Source organism: Mercenaria mercenaria, chromosome 8, assembly GCF_021730395.1.
Source record: "Mercenaria mercenaria strain notata chromosome 8, MADL_Memer_1, whole genome shotgun sequence".
Taxonomy (NCBI): domain Eukaryota; kingdom Metazoa; phylum Mollusca; class Bivalvia; order Venerida; family Veneridae; genus Mercenaria; species Mercenaria mercenaria.
Window position 1 is genome coordinate 6362038 of NC_069368.1, and position 18265 is coordinate 6380302.

The following is an 18265-nucleotide window of genomic DNA, read 5'->3' on the forward strand; positions in this document are numbered from 1 at the left end:
CATTTGTGCCAAGTTATATCAAAATCCCTCTATGCATGAAGAAGAAATGCTCCGGACAAAGTTTTCATTCTTGTATCCTTTGACCTCTAAGTGTGACCTTGACCTTAGACCTAGGACCTGGTTCTTGCGCATGACACTCCTTCTCATGATGATGACATGTGCACTTCAAATCCCTCTACGAGAATATGGTCCGGACAAGTCATTCTGAATTTGACCTTGACTCTATTACCTGACTAACTGACCTGGTCTTGCATACACTCCGCTCATATGGAAAGTCAAATTATAAATCCTTCATGCATAAAATTGCTCCGGACAAGGTCTGTGGACGCCGCCCACGCCCGCCCGCCCGCCGCCAGGGGCGTTCCCATAATACGTCCCGTTTTTCAAACGGGCGTATAAAAACTTGAAGAGTGTAAGGTTCTATTGTAAATTTTCTTTAACAGTTTTTCATGTTTGTACTTTCAGATAAAGCTGCCGAGCGCATATCGAGTAATCGGTATTCAAACATAATAACAAATTAAACAAATACTTAAAAATGATACTATAAACAGTATGAAAATAATGAGTATTTGCTTAATACATGTTAAAGATGCAATTTTCAAAGGAAGAAAAGTTCTTATATCTTGGAGAAAATTATATCAACGATGTAAAGGAGAACTTTTAATGATGATCATTCAAAGAAACTTTTAAGTCCCAATCTGAATTCATTTTTTCTTAATAAATACCTTTGAGTGTAGGACAAAATGCCCCTCTCCTCCCTCCCCCAACCACTGCAGTTATCAAAGGTGATATTTCAAATTGGCACTGCCAGTGTTTAATTATTAACTTTTGTGATTTTATGAATAGATACTCTTTTTATGAAACTTGCAACATGAAAAACATATGAGCCGTGCCATGAGAAAACCAACATAGTGGCTTTGCGACCAGCATGGATCCAGACCAGCCTGCGCATCCGCGCAGTCTGGTCAGGATCCATGCTGTTCGCTTTCAAACCCTGTTGCAATTAGAGAAACTGTTAGCGAACAGCATGGATCCTGACCAGACTGCGTGGATGCGCAGGCTGGTCTGGATCCATGCTGGTCGCAAAGCCATTATGTTGGTTTTCCCAAGGTGCGGCTCAATTATGATGTCTTTGTATCAAATAGTTAGATTCACTCTATAACATCAATATTAGTTTGAGAGAAATTATATTCTTTTTTAAGTAATCAATATGAACATAAATTTATTAATTTTTCCATCCACATAAAGCTTACATTTTTGTTCTTCTGTTCTTTATCAAAATGGGCGACTTGCATACCAGTCTACTTAAGTTACCAACTTCAAAAATTTATTCCCATTATACAAGATCATACTTATATAACAATTTATACTACAATTTACGTAAAACGTCATTTTTAGAGCCTCTCGTATATGGTCAGATTGTAATTCATGGTCATAAAATCTTCAGTCATTCCCATTATCCGCCCAAACAAACAACAAGCTCTACTGTCAAAAGTCACGTAACTGTTCAAACAATCTTATACATTTAGTGTCCTGTGCCAATTTCATGAAATTTTATCCTGATATATGTAAATATCTCCTAAATTAAAGCTAACAGGAGATATACAATATGTTAATCCCATTGTAAACCTATTTCCATTCCATTTAATCGACAATACACAAAGATGACCAGATTTATATGCTGTGTTCCAATAATTAAATTGTACTCCCCCAAACACAAAAGAAGGTTTTCAAAATTATACTAAACACCAAAAAATTGTTATATTTTACAAAAACCCTTTGTAAAACATTCAACAACAAAATTGCCAGTCATTAAGGCGATTTACTCAACTCAGTTATAAAATAGTACTTTTGACAAAATACTTTGATACTATATATCTTATTCTTAATAATTTCATTACCCGTTTAAACTTACAAAAATACCTGATAAAGAATTTAGTGATTTTAGTATACCCACCGGTAATTACATTTTCGCCAGTAGTAAATTTTTCCATGTAACTGTTAAATCTTAGCATGGAGGACATGACTGATTCTGCCTTTGCGACCAGTGTAGATCATTATCAGCCTGCACATCCGTGCAGTCTGATCAAGATCTGCACTGTTCGCTATAATTCAGTCAGTATCTTTTGGTAAGCACCCCTTTAACAGTTAATGGTACTGTCCAAATTGAAAGATGGATAAGTTCATTATAGAAAGTTAGCAGGGTAACTTGGGTAAGGGTAAGTAAGTCATTGGTAAGTACATGTATAGTAAGACAGCAAAATGTATTCATTCAATTAATCAAATTCCTGATGGTAATACACAATATGAATGTGAAGGTATTTAGTCAGCCGAACTGGTCATATACAATAAGAAAATGAAGGTATTTATTGTATCGTGTCCAGAACTCATTATTACTATGCATTATTAATATACCGCAGTTTTGTGCCATGTGTAGCAATAACAAACTATGAATATTTAATGAATCATCCAACGCTGAAAACTATGTAAGATTAAAGTCAAGGAAAAACTGGTAGAAAATGAAGTTTTCTCACTTTATACATTCTAAAGCTTATAGTTTTCATAAATTTTTCACAGTTCCTAAAATTCATTTTAACTGATTTCTAATACACAACAAAAATCACACCGGTTTTACTGTGTGTTATATTGAATAAAATTTCTGTCTGGTAAAGAAACTAGAACTGTCACAGGAGTGACTTATAACCCCATGATACGGTCTTGTCACAGAAGAATGGCAACCATAAGAAATTTTAAAATTACTTAGAATAATCTAAAACGTAAAAAAAACTTAGTACTTCATTCTGGGCTTCTGCGGCACATATAAGTAGATCTAATACTAGTATATGTGCCCAGGATGAGGGATGAGGTAAATATAAAAATCTCTAATATTAGAGATACACTAAAAATTAATACAAAAGAGTGTCTTACCGACACATGTTACCACAGAAAAATGTATTTACTTTTTACATAGGACTATTAATAAAAAAGTACCCAAAATCTAAAAATAGACTAATTCTTTGAATTTAAGGGGAAGTAACTCAGTACAAAAGTTAAAAAAAGGTTACTTCCCTTTGGATCTAAGCCAATCAGAATGATATAGTGAAAATGCATCAAACTTATCCTTAAATTCTTAGTGAAAGGGGGCATAATTCATGAAAAATTGGTGTCAGAGTCATGCACCTTGTGTCACATGATGTGGGTGATAAGGTGGAACACCTATTTTAAGTTTGAATAAAATCCATTTTGTGATAACTAAGATATAGTGAAAATGCATCAAAATTAACCTTAAATTCTAAGTAAAAGGGGGCATAATTCATGAAAAATTGGTGTCAGAGTTATGCACCTTATGTCACATGATGTGGGTGATAAGGTGGAACATCTAATTTAAGTTTGAATCAAATCCATTTAGTAATAATTGAGATATAGATTTCGGGAAGCGACGCGACGGGACAGGACGGGACAGGACAAAACTGACTCCTGTATGCCCCCCCACAAATTGTTTGGTGGGGGTATAATTAGAACTATTTTCTTGCCTGATATTTTCGCAACAAATGAAGCAGATGAGTGACTTCAAAGGAAATATGTACAAGAACTATTTTTAATGAATGACTACAAGACTGACATTTTTAAAGCTGTTTTCCAACATCATTTCAGTCTTGTAATGGTCAGTTAACATAACCATTACCTAGTGTTTCTGTATTCTGATTTTTTTTCTGTAAGTAATTAAACTTCCGCTGGAGTACAAATTAATTCAGACATGCCGCCTTTTGTAAAATTGTTGTGGAGAAAATTCACCTCATCTGCACTGTTCTAAATTAAAGTACTGGTAACACTGTTCCATAATGCCCCCACTCCCCCAATAAACAGACCCTGCACCACATTTTCAAAAAATAAATTAAAATTAATTTTGGTCGTAAGTGAATACCAGAGTTTGGTGTTAAAAAAATCATTCACAACAGCAATGGTTTTACAGTTTGAATTTGTTAAAACAAGTAAATACTTTGAGGGCCTTAACAAATGCCCCCTTTTGCAAAATGTAACACCCCTGGGGCATTAATAAGGTAATACAAGATAATACTTGTAAAGAAAGAATAAAATATATGTTAAGAAAAAAAAAATATCTTTTTGAGGACATTTTACTGATAATAAGGCCACAATTAAAACTATGGCAGGTACATGTAAATATTAAACAGGAAGAAAAATAATGCTCACTGAACAAATAAATCACACATATAAATAATTTATTGAATTACGGTATCTCAATATAAAAATACAGATAGTTTTTTGCATAGGTTCATTCATTTTCCAAAAAAAGGAGAATAACTTTTCATTCTTCAGTCAAAGCTTGAAGGTTATTTCTATTTTGTCAAAATTTTGGTCCAATTTTGAAGATTACTTCCAATCAGCGATTTAATATCATACATTTGTAGGTAATTGCAAGACTTCTTTATCAGTATGTTCAGTTATGAATAACCTTTGGCATTTCCTTCAGTGAAAACATGTAATTTCATTATCTTCAAGTGCCCTTAAGAATTGTTTATGGCAATTGGGAATGGCCTCCAGGGGGCTCCACTGCCAAACAAATCTCAAAAGATAATTGTGCGCACTTAAAAATAAGTGCAGCTAAATATAGCATTTTTTGTAACTTCTAAAAAATCTTTTAAGATAGGACTGATTTAGGTGTGATTTTATTGAAATTTTTAGTTTCTGTTTGAAATGTTCAATGACTGACTTTTATTCACATACAATTAGGTTTGTCTAAAATTTAACCTAAGTGAAAACTAAATTTGAAAATACTCTTTCAAATTATTGAAATTACAAAACGAATATAATTCTTAGCCTGTTCCTGCAGACTGTTTTTCTCTGATTTTTGCACTTTATTTCTTTTTTGTAACAATTTGACAAAACAAAATACAAGTGTACTTTATTATGATCTAATCCTATAATCATATCACTAGTCTATATCAGGGACATTGTATACCAAGTAGATTTATATCTACTTATTCTTTTAACAAGGAATTAAAACAAGTCTGTACTGTGTATGTCTTGATTTGTTGTTTATAATGTGTATGGTTTTTGACTTTTTGTATACATATTTTGTCACTCACATCCAGTATGAGGAATTTAAGCTCATGACCTCGGGTTGGGGTGGGGGTAATTTTGACTTCTTGCTCTGAATATATCACCAGTGGCAAATATTAATGAAACTTTTGAATACCTGACCTGGTGCCATTTGAAATTGTGATTGCCTTGTGCCAGTTGGACATGACTCCAATGGCAATTATGACTAAATGACCTGGATATGACCTGAGTGTCATTTGAAACTACGACTGCCTGGTGTCAACAGACATGACTCCATTTGCATTTGAAATTATACAGCCTGGGCCTAGTTCGACTTAAAAGTTTCGAAGAACTGGTGTCAGAGGGACACAACCACATTGGCATTTGAACTCATAGCTTGTTAATATATATATATATATAGACTAGCACATTATACTAAACACACAAGCTAAATAATAACTCATAGAGAAAAATAGCATGTTCACATGACATTATATCACTTATGCAAAAGTCTTCTACCTTTAAAATGGAAACTGCATGTGAGATACAATAAATTAAAAAGTCTATATTCTGAGCAGTATTCTGTCAATTTAGAAAAAAAGATATATTACTGAGCCATTATAACCTTTAAAGTTTTGTGTTCTTATCTCCAAGTTATCTTAAAATGTATTTAGATTACTCAAACTTAAATTGCGAAGATAAAATATATCCATTTGATAAAGCATGATTTCTTAGCATTTTAGTTAATAATTACGATACTGGTTGGGAACCAGTATCAGTTGGGAACCAGTATCTGTACCAATGTATTCTGAGAAAATAAAGGAGGAAAAAGATGAAAATTTGCCGGCTAATGGTTCCTAGCCAGTATAGGGAAACTCAACAAGGACATTTTGTGATTTAAATATTGAAAACTTTAAAGAATTTTGACTTGGTTTTCCTAATTAAAATTGCTTGAAATACATATTTTACTGGCATGTCATTTATGAAATTAAATTAATACTTCTTGTTTTTCATTTGGTCACCGAATGTTACCTTTTGTGCATTTTTTGTACATATGTAAAAGATATTTTATGACTGCACTACTGACACGGATAATGCTCCAGAAAGTCTTAAGAAGTTTTGCGTATAATCCGTAATAAAAATAGTCTTAAACTTGAAAGTCTTCTGCCCCTCAAAAACTTGGCCGAGATATTGATCACACCTTATATAGTAAAAGGTCTTGAAGTTTTTATATAAACATAGAATATCTAACTATTAATCTTTTGTAAAAACTATTCCATTATGAAACATAATACAAAATTGAAATAACCGTAAAGCCTGTAAAATACCTTAAAATGTTACAGTAACATGTTAAATTACTAATTTAAACATGCAAATTGTTGAAAGGCTGGGCAAATAAAATATTTCTTTTTTTTAAACTTGATACAAATCTACAGAATATAATTATTATGAAATTATAAATATTACTGTAGAACTTTATTTTCATGGATTTTGTGGAGGTGTCAATCCACTTAAATAAATCCAAACAAAAAAAATCCTATTCATTTTTTCTTCCACAAAAATTAAAAACTCAAATGATTTCACAGTATATTTGCAGTCTGCTCTTAATATTTTGTGATTTATAGGCGCAAATTACCAGATTTGTGTAAAATTTTCTGAAATAGAGAAGATGCTTCAAACTTCAAATAATTTTAATGCAAAATGGTTCAATTTTGAACGAGTTTAGCCAATAAAAACATATAGAAAAGTTCTGTACTGGGTTAATACAGTTAACCACTAGTAAAAATCTGATGAAAAAAATTAGAAAAAGTAGCAATACTTTTTAAAAATATTAATTAATTATAAAAAAATAATTCTGATTTTTTTTTTGTTCTATGGAAATTGGCGTATTACTACTTTGCCTTGTCATCATCTTTTCTAACAAAAAAAAAGATAAAATTATGAACATTTATTATGAATATGAATTGCATATGAAATGCAGAGGCATGTCTCCTTTAAATAAATAAGTATTAATCATTTTCTTCCTCATGTCTTAATGTCCAGCATTTCACATGCCATTAATTGGTATCTATATATAGGACTTTTGGGGCTGGACTTTTCAATTGGGAAATTCACATGCTATAATTGCCAATAAAGGGAAAAGTGCATTTTCCTGAAACAGGTTTTTTTCTTCTTCTGTAAGAAAGGTCTATAAAAGAGGCTGCAATTACGTTACTCCCTAATAAGACACTGACTTATTAGTTTCTAAATTGTCAAGTTTAATTCCCATACTATTCTTTTTTTACAAACTGGAAAATTTCTCTGCTGCAGCTGGGAAAAAGTTTACCTGTTTTCAACTATAATCTGAATATTGACCTTTGTTATATAAAGATGAAAAACCATTAGACATTGAGTTATGCATATGTATGTACCGGTAGTAAAAACAAAAAAGCTGATTTTGGCCATAAAAATATTTTGGACAATCAACTTTCAAAAATTATTATTAAAAAAAATTAAGCCTTACTAGTATCCGGATGGGCATGTTGTACATCCGCTGGTTGCCCCACTTACGTCTAAAAAGGTTCCAGCCGAACAACTGTTTGTACAATCTGAGCTTGTGCAGTTACATTGTCCAAATACTGAGTCTGAAAACGGTAATTGTAAAACGTGACAGTTGATTAAATATTAGTAATAAAGTATTGAATTTCTATTGAAAATTAAGTAATTTTGCATCTCTGGGTTTTCCTTTAGGCCTTTTTGAAGTAGATATTCAGCAAAATATATTATACAATCAATGTATTCCATAAATGGAGATATCGCCTGTATGAATAACCTTTTATCGAGTTATCATACATGTTATTAATGGCTAATTCTGTCAAAAACAAAAGCAACTGTAATGACATAGAATCTACTCTAGCAGTTTTTGAATATAATTAACTCATACAATATAAATTGAACAAGGATGTTTATAGATTTCTACTTGCAAAAATGAAAATTTAGTGATAAAAAGAAGTATTAAAATCATTTAATGAAGAATCTATCAAAGAGTAAAGATCCATACTTTTGTACCCATATCATATAATAATAATGATAATAATAATAATGATATTCAATATATAAAATCTGATAGATGTCTAAAATATTATCAATATACAATATTTCAAAAGTAGAAGTTTAATAACTTACCCACATCCAGTAAAACCAAACACAGTGTAAACAGAATACAATTATATAAATTGTTTTTCATTTCAAATAAATTTAGCAAATTCACATGAATAAATACGGTATGAGCAACTCGCGGACCAGCGCTAAAGTTGCGATGAAATTTAAAAAAAAAATAATTTTCACATTTTATCCTTCTTCCGAAATTGTAACTTCACTTGTAAGTATCGAAATTCTGTGTCCTGAAGAAGACAGGTGAATATCGATCGAAAATATATCCGCAATTCAGTTATTTTCCAATATTTTTCACGTCCACCCGTTACAAATCGCTCGCACCTGTTTACTAATCGAAAATGGTGGCCAGTATTATTGTGCACCCGATTTAGAGATCACGTGACACAAAGTAGCGTCTTGCGTTGCTTAGTGACTTATTTAAGACAGATCAGTTGGATTGATTTTATCCATATTCGCTATATTACTGGTTAAATTATACTGTGTTTAAGTTTAAACTAACACATTTTACTTTCAGACATACATCTTTATGAATGTACAAAACGTAGATTCTAGATCTATACTTTTATATTATATTTATTTATTTTATATTTTGTATTATAAAAAAGTTTAAACTGACATAGATCTAATTTTGACAGTCTCACCTCCTTTTTTTAAAGAGTAGTTGGGTTAGGCCGTGGTACGACTGAGTAAACAAAAAAAAAAAGCATGAACTATTTATCTAGTATCTTTTGGAAAATCATAAAGTACGTAGCAAAATTCGGGCCCCTGCAGTTGTCTTCAAAGAGCGATTTTCCGGGAAACCCGAAAAGGTTGGTTCGATCCCAGTTGTAATTGCGTCGCCACAGAAAATCTATTTAGCTAGTGGTATGATATTATTTTATCTACACTTTTTTTTTTGCTTTCAGAAGCATATTTTGAACTTTTGCAAACACGCAGTAACAAGGTAATTAATAGAGAAGATTTTTATTTTGAGAGTAACGTGGTTGTCGCCCTTGGGTTAATCAAAGAGCTATAAAAATAATTTTATACTTCTTTGGGTTAATGTAGAGATACTGGTATGGTGCTTCACTGTCACGGGATGCAAAATGAATTAAAACATTTTTAACTAGTGGCCTAAATTTCCCATACATGTATCTGACCTAGTGGCCTAATATTCACAGTTTATAGTATCAGTCAAACCTGTGCTAAAGGCCATCCGTGTATAGATACCACCTGGCTTAGACTAGCTCCTAGACTATAATATTTTTTAATTTTTATTTTCAATGTTGTGAATATAGCCAGTCTATATCCTAGGTCCAATATCATAGACTGATAATATAAACATCAGATCTCTAAGAAAATCTCCTAAATAGACTGGCTTTTGTCTCAAAAGATTTGAAAGAAGAACAAAAAATAAATAAAATTGTCAAAATATCATTATTACCAGTCTAGTGGCTAGACTACACCTGGCTCTTCATCAGTAAAATTTGAAACCTGTGTATCTGCAAATACGACCACCTCTGAAAAGAATACAAGGCGTTTTTACTAGGTTGAGACAGAAATTAGATTTGATGGTGACAGAGGATATATATTTATAGGTACTAATAAAAAACAACAATATTATTTTTTATTAAATTTATTGTTAATATCAATGTAATTACTAAACAAACGTGTGTGATTACAAGACATATAACAAGCACGTTCAGTGTCCAGCATGCTTTACATACATTGACAGAGGTACTGTATAAGTAACAGAGATGGTCAGCATGGTGAAAAGTCATCTGGTTCAATTTGTAGACCTCATAATCCAGTCATGAAGACTTCAGACTGATCTAAAATCTCTTGTTATTAAACTTTGCACCCTGGTATGGTTATAATACTGAGCTCAATATTCTTCGGTATGTTTAGACACCAGTACAAAAATGCAACCTTTCCATTGGTTCATGTCAAAGTGGAACACAGAGTCAACCAATCAGATTATCACATTTTGAGACTGGTCTCCAAACCCTGTTTATAACCTTATACTATAGTAATATACCAGAGTTGAAACATTGAAGCTAGAATCATATGTGTGTATTAAGCAAATTAAATAGCATGTCCAACATAACACACTTACATAAGTCAAACCTGTAATGGAGCAACACAATGTGGCTGCATAAGGCAGGTGCATGGCTGCTGTAGACAAGTTGAAATTAGAACAAAAAATATTTTAAAGAAGTTAATTGACTGGCTGCTTACGCACGGGTGGTAAACGCACAATTCAATTCCCACTGGGAATACGCTTAAAATGGGTTGCGCGACTTCCGGTGCTGGTGTTGCTCATCAGTATATACAAAATCGAGGTAGGTGGGTTTTTATTTTTGTTAATAATGACACATTTACGAGTGTTTTCGAAAAAAAAAAGCAAAATGCTATTCGACACAAAAATGAATAAAGATCATATGTGTGAAATACCGACTTATTAATTTAAGAATCAGCCCTGTTATCACGAAAACTCTGCTGGCTCGAACTGTCAAAAAAGTATGGGATCATGAAAAATGCAAATTTTCTAACTCTTGTGCCTTTTTTTCTCGAAATGTGACGATTCTAATGATCAAACACGTGTAAAACTGTCATGAATATTACATACACCTGAATGAATTGATGCTTTTGGGGGAAAGATTGGCAAAAAAATAATCGGGAATGGGGTTGCGCCCCGGGAATGGAGTTGCGCGTATACATTATATGCATTACGATGTATACGAGCAACTCCATTCCCGGGTCGCAACCCCATTCCCGATGATTTTTTGTCAGTAGGCAGGATTTGAAACAAATAATTTTGATATTCGTTACTTTATAACAGTTGAGTTATCATAAAAAGCATCAAATGTCCCCAGATAAGGCATATGAGGTCAGAAACTGCCATTTTTGTTGATTTCATACATTTTTCACGCTTCGTGTCGCCAGAGTTTTTGTGATAATAGAGCCGAATCATAAATTACAAACCAGATATTTTACACATATGATGTATTATCATATTTGTGTCGAATAGCATATTGCTTTTATCGATAAATATCACTCTTTCTCATATTAAGCAAAATCATAACTTCACATACCTCAATTCCGTCTTTTTTTTTACGCGCAACACCAGCACCGGACGTCGCGCAACCCATTTTAAGCGTATTCCTAGCGGGAACTGGATTGCACGTTTACCACTCGTGATACGGGAAGTGGATGCTTAATACAGGTGCCGAAGGTAAACTACTTTAATTATAAAGCTTTATATGAACGGTTGTTAAGTACAAATTCCTCCTTAGTGTACTTGTTAAGATAGAAGGACAATTTTTATTGTAGCTCTGGTTCGATTCTCGATTCACATACGTTTTTTATGATCATTAAAGCTTTGTTTTTTTTAAAGTTTAAAAACTAAAACTTATGTTCTAATGTTCATGATATGACCAAACTTCAGTTTGGAAGAAATCTTATTTTTCGCAAAGATCTGGAGTTATGTCCCTTAAAGACCTTACAGGCAACACAGTTGAAGTGATCACTTATTAAGTGTTCTATACTGCCTTGAACTGAGGGTTCAGGGTGAGCTATTAGTATAGGTGGATGGTCCGCCGTCCATTGTCCATCATCAACAATTTACATAAAATCTTTTCCTCTGAAACTACTGGTCAGAATTAGGCCTACACCAAACTTGGTCTGTAGCATCCTGGCAAGTTCCCCTCTTAAATGGTTCTTTTCTTTCCTTGATTCATTTTAGCGGCCGCTAGAGCTAAAAATAGAAAAAAAATCTCATACGCTTTCCTCTCATGAACCCTTTGATAGATTTCATAAAAATTGGTCTGTAGCTAACGCTAAAAAGTCCTCTCTCAATATTATTCGAATGGGGACACTCAGTCCGTTTTAAGATAGAAATATCTTTAAACAACTTCTTCTCATGAACCAACTGAATCTTCATAAAACTTGGTATGTAGCATCATTATGATATATTTGAACTTTCAAAAATTTGAACAAAAGGGGGCACCCAACGCCTTTAAGGGATTGCTAGAGCTCAAAATAGAAATACCTTTAAAGGACTTCTTCTTATAAACCACTTGATAGAAATTCATCAAGCTAAGCCTGTAGCAACATTGCAAGGTTCTCTCCCAATTTTGTTAATATCATATGACTAGAACTAAAACCTGAAATACCTTTAAAAAATTTCTTATCATAGATTGTTCATAGATATTCATCAACATGCTCTGTACGACCATTCTGAAGTCCTCTCCATAATTTATCCAAATGAGGACACTAGGCCCCTTTTACGGGGGCCACTATAAGGCTAAAAATAAAAATTCATTTTAACAACCTTTTCTCATGAACCGTTCGATGGATTTAAATCAAATTTGATCTGTAGCATCATTATATAACCCTCTCCCATTTTTGTTAAAATTGGGGCACTTGGGCCCTTTTAGGGGCTGCAATAGCTAAAAATAGAGATAACTTTAAACAAAATCTTCTATGGATCTTCCTCAAACTTTGTCCATTATCATTGGAAGATTTTCTCCCAAATGTGTTCAAAATGGGTATATTTGGCTACTTTTAGGGGCCGCTAGAGCTAAAAGTAGAAATACCCTTAAATAACTTCTACTTATAAACCGCTTCACGGATCTTCATCAATTTGGTATGTAGCATAGTCATAAGTTCATAACAGTACTCTCCCACATTGTTCAAATGGGGGCGTTCATCACTTATAAATAGGACTGGGGCGATTACTCGGTTAATCGAATCCGATTCGATTACTAGGTGAAACCGGTTTCAAATTTGCAAAAAAGAAATCGCTCTCAAACAATAAACATCAGGAATCATACTTTATCATTATACATAATAAGTTATGAAATAGAAGTATTTCTGACATACTTTTCATGACCACTTGATGGATATTCATCAGACTTTGTCTGAAGCATATATGTAAGACCCTCTCCTTAATTTGTCCGTATAGAGGATCATTTGTTTTATTGAGGCAATTGGCCCGTTTTAAGGGTCGCGAGATATAAAAATTAAAAAAAATTAAAAACAACTTTAAATGACTTCACATAAACCGCTTTGTGAATCTTCATGAATACCTTCAAGGTCAAACAGGCAAGACCATGTGATCGACTTAGGGCCACTATGACCATCTTATTACTTTTTGTTTTCAGTTTAGAATCGGAGTAACAAATTGGTCTTGAAAATCCGTGATGTTTTAACATTGGCTTATGCAAAAACCTAGACATATTTAAAGTCCGTAAATCTAGCAGATTTCAACTCCAGGTTTACATTTGCTACTATTTTAGGTAATCAAAATCCAATTAGCTGATAAAATAGTCACATCTCGTCAGTCTCATGTTAAATTCCTAATCTCGATGCTGCCAACAGTGTAACTAATTTTAGACCCCACCCCAGCATCAACCCCCGGAAGTTCAGAAGTTCAAATGGTCGGCCCCTAATTTGATCATTCCATATGTAAGTTCGCAATACGCACGGCACAAAGCTTAAACTCATATTTTAATCTACACCGAAATCATAATTATAACAAATATTTACAACAATTGCACTGAAGTATTAAATTGTTTTTCTTTTATGACTTTCTAACCTTGAACAATATCCAAAAATGCCCAGAAAACATGAAATGACCCTTTTTATGCCTCCCAAAATATGGAATCTTAGCATTAGCCTTGTCAGCTATATAGCCTAGACCCTAGTTGACCCCAGCATTCTGCAGAAAGTAGCAGTTTCTCTACAGGGGAAAGAAAATAAGACAATATCTAAAATCTTTGAAAAAAAAAGAAGTATAAATACGGCTACACATGTGCTAGGATGACGCTTCCATGGGGCAATATACAGCATATTTCTGTAAAATTTCAAAAGTCAGAACTCTTAAAGGTAAACTAGACCCAAATTTTATATTTGAAAACATGAGTAAATACTACGTATAGTTTATGTATACAAACAGTACTATGCATTAGGTTAAAATAGTGCACGCTGAATACATGTAGTATAAATGTGTATTACCACTAAAAATTGAAAGTTTTTTAAACAATCGACTTTAACTGCAATACATTTGATTATGAATGTAGCATTACATACAAAATTAGTTATTTGGTAAAGTTAAATATATTCGATGAGAGTTTTCCACATTTAATGTAAATATATATAAATATGAATTATTTTAGTAAAATATAGCCATTGCTTACCCCTAAACCAGACTTTGTACAATCATAAAAGATAGCCATTGGTTACCTTTAAACCATCATCAAACACTTAGATTTCTTCTGCATTCGTAATTTTCATTGCAAAGTTGCTCATTCTACAAAAACATACATTCCACCAAAATCACTTCTTCAGTTCACATGTTTATACTGAAACCGAACCAAAAAAGTTTTTATATTCTGGACAATTTCATGAATAAGCCAAAACCGAAAAGTAAACAACATGCACAAATTTAATTTCAATGATCGCACTGAAACTCCAAATTCATCTGACCTTTGCGCAGGAATATTGTTAAACAAACCATACTGAGAATTTAAGGGTTTTGATGAATCAAATGTATCAATTTCGTTCTCCAACAGCGACTTTGGCGACTTCATATGATTAATATCCAAACAATAAAATATTGTAATCACTCATTTCACATGTGTTGCTATATCAATATGCATATGCATAAGTGCGGGTGTGTGTGTGTGTTTTGACAGTGGGGACAGGATATGTGTTGCCCCCATCCCCACACCCAACTTAAATTCATATGACCTTTGCGCAGTAATATTGTCAAACAATTCATACTGATAAGTAACATTGTTTGGTTTTGATGATTCACATATACCCATTTTATCCCCCGACATCGATTTTGGCGACTTCGGTGCATTCATATGATTAATTTCCAAACAATAAAATAATCATCGTAATCATCTATTTCACATATGCATAACAGCAGGGGGAGCAGGGCAGGGGTGCCCCATCAACTACTTTGAAAGTGGGAGGACAGGATATATGTACACCCCCATCCCCATCTCAATCCACTCGTACTTATGTATGCTATGCTTCTACACGATTTTCCCAAAGACATCTGAATTAATATTCTGCTTATTATGTGAACTTCGTAGCCGATTAAACAGTTAGTTTGGACTCGTTTATGGTGTGGTGTATAGCTGAAACGGCCTTAACATTTATGGAATACAGACAGACAAAATCCTCTCTGCTCAGTTTTACTAATGTGTAAAGCCCTGATCTGATTTTTTCCTAAATTCAATTATATCCTAATATTCAGTTAATTCAGTTAACAGTTAAAAAATGATAATTATAAAACTTAACGCTTGTCTGCCTTGGACAAGCGAACATCCTAGATATCATACATTTCTGTTTGTAGTACAATGTACAAAGATAAAACCTGTGTGAATAAGTATACTTCATCAGGGTATTGACATAAACTAGTCTGAACATGGTTATATGATAGCTGAATCGTTCAAGTGAAGACCGGGGATTCCTTATTTAAAAAAAATGTCATAAGTTGTGAGAATATGAACATAACTTCTTATGAATAAGCAACTTAAAAGATATCAGAACTGGAAAATGGGCACAAAAATGCAAAATATACTATCAAAATTTGAAAATTAAAATCAACGTAGTGACTTTAAAGTATGCACTGGATGTTTTGAACAAAAAAGTTTCAAAATGGCGGACAGTGTACCTGGGAAGGTTACAGACGTTGAAAACATAGCTAGTAAAAATGGGGATCTTGCAATTGAATTATACTGTGATCCTTGTGGAGAAGATGGTAAGATTAAACCAGTGGAAGGGTTCTGTGTGGAGTGTCAGCACTATTTGTGTGACAATTGTTTCAAATATCACTGCCTACCAAAGCCAATGCGTCACCACAGGTTACTTGGGAAATCCGAAATACCAAAGAAAAAGGTAGCAGGAGGTCTTTCTGAAATTTGTTCTCAACATGAAGGTGAGATAATGAAATATTACTGTAAAACTCATGAGGCAATTGGCTGTAACTCGTGTATGATCATAGAACACAAGCCCTGTCATGAAATATGTACTCTAGCAGATATTGCCAACGGTGTGGAAAACTCTGCTCAATACAAAGAATTCTGCACAAAAAGGGGGATCAGCAGAGGATCTGCAAAGTTCATTCAGAAATTACCCAGAATATAGAGTTCTCAGAGGACTTCCTTTATCAGACAAGAGTTTTGTCTTACTAGATACCATTTACAACCGTGTTAGATTACATGCAAGGGAGAAAAATAAGTTCACTTCTGAAAAAAGACTCACATCTTGCCCGTGGGATAGTGCCATTATTGACGAAAACAAATTTGCAGTTACAATGCCGAATGAGATGGAAATCAAAATTCTATCTGTTGCAGATGAAGATTTTACAGATTGCCGTGATATTAGCGTTGATGCCAGATGTGAGGGAATAGAATGTTCTGGGGAAAAGTTTTTTGTAGCATGCAATAAACCTGCAAAAGTTCTGATTCTTGATATGGCTGGTACAGTGATTCAGAATATTTCATCAAACCAAACAGATGACAGTGTATTCCAGCAGCCTGCTTATATTGCTTATAACGAGGCAAAGGCACAAATCTGCATCACAGATAGAAAAGCAAATTGTGTTGTAACTATGACAACAGAAGGTAAAATGCAAAGTATTTTCAGGCAGGAGATGATGAAAATGCCACTGGGAATTATAGCGGAAAATGACAAGCTCCTTATTTCTGCTTTTGAAACCTTTCTTTGTTATGAAATAAATTTGACCACTGGTACTTGTGAATGCAGTTCCAGTGGTAAGAGCAAAAACTGTGGATTTGTTTTAGGAAAAACATTAAGGAATCATGCGTTAATGTATGTTAATGTTTGTGGTACGAAAACGAAATGACACAACATCAGTTAACTCGTCTCTTAGCTGGCACTGTTAATTGCTTCTGTATTTAAAGTAAACAGAAAATTTGCTGACTGACATTAAACTGAACATACGAACATTTTAAAAATGTTCTTAACTGAAATAAATTGGATGAATTAAAAATTGTAAATTACATTATCTGATAATAATTTCAGACAGTTGTTTTCATTTAATAAGCAGAACTTACATATTAAACATGACTGCACATTTTGTTGCTATATAACATCATGAACTCTGTGATTGTTGTTGCTGTTTTCAAACCCTGACTGTCAGACAATAAAAAAGTTACTGCTGTGATAACTACCATGGACTTGTCTTATCGAAACAAATGTCCTTTGGCCAATGTTATAGATTTCTTTGGTTGTACATGATGTTGCTGTAGAAAAATATCGCAAAAAAGAGTCGTGGATCATTATGTCCTAAAAAGATATGCCATATCTATATTGTGGCATAAAATATGCATTTGATTAGTTATGTAAGCTTGTAAATATCCTCTGATTACTTGTATTTTCAGTGTTTTATCATATTGGGAGGAATGTTCGATTTTGGCCATTATTAAATCATTAAAAAGCGAAATCCTGTAAGGCCGGTCACTGGCACCAGACCAGAAAGAAAATGCATCTGTAATACCCTATCCCTTGGTATTCTATAAGAACCATGGCCATGAACGGGAAAATATACTAACCCATTTCAATCGTATATTTCTCACTTAAAAGCGCAGATCGGTGAATGAGTACCTAGTATATTGAACAATTTATCTTCCATCGTGCACCAGTCACATTGTCTCAATATTCCATATTGCAGAGATGCTCTACATATTTTATGCTTTCGTCAACGTTAAAGAAAAAACTTGCGTGAACTCCCCAAATGAACATCCGGTCTAGAGGTCACAGCAGTGTGCAGATGTTAGGCGAAATGTAAACAAACAAAAACAGAATGCAAAATATTCTCACTTATACAATAAAACTCAAAATGATGAATGAAATTCAGCTTGTATATGATTTTGAATTTGAAATCATACATTGGTAAACATCTGTTCTGTTTATTTAATTCATTTTGCACATTTATGCTGCATATACACATTTTAGCGTGCACGTGTAGTAAAATGACGACTGACATACATTTTCACATCAGCCAATCAGAATTGTTTTGTAATCTAGA

The 18265-nt window shown here is 33.3% G+C and overlaps 1 protein-coding gene across 1 annotated transcript in view; it reads right to left on the bottom strand.

The window, feature by feature from the left end:
• Positions 1–8545, bottom strand: part of LOC123565532 (uncharacterized) — a 170146-nt gene extending 161601 nt beyond the window's left edge. The window contains exons 1-2 of the mRNA XM_053550318.1: positions 8227–8545; positions 7565–7685 (exon numbers count right to left, since the gene is read on the bottom strand). Of these exons, the coding sequence (XP_053406293.1) occupies positions 7565–7685; positions 8227–8287 (182 nt within the window). The 5' untranslated portion in view covers positions 8288–8545. The remainder of the gene's footprint in view (positions 1–7564; positions 7686–8226) is intronic.
• Between the last annotated feature and the right edge of the window lie 9720 nt (positions 8546–18265).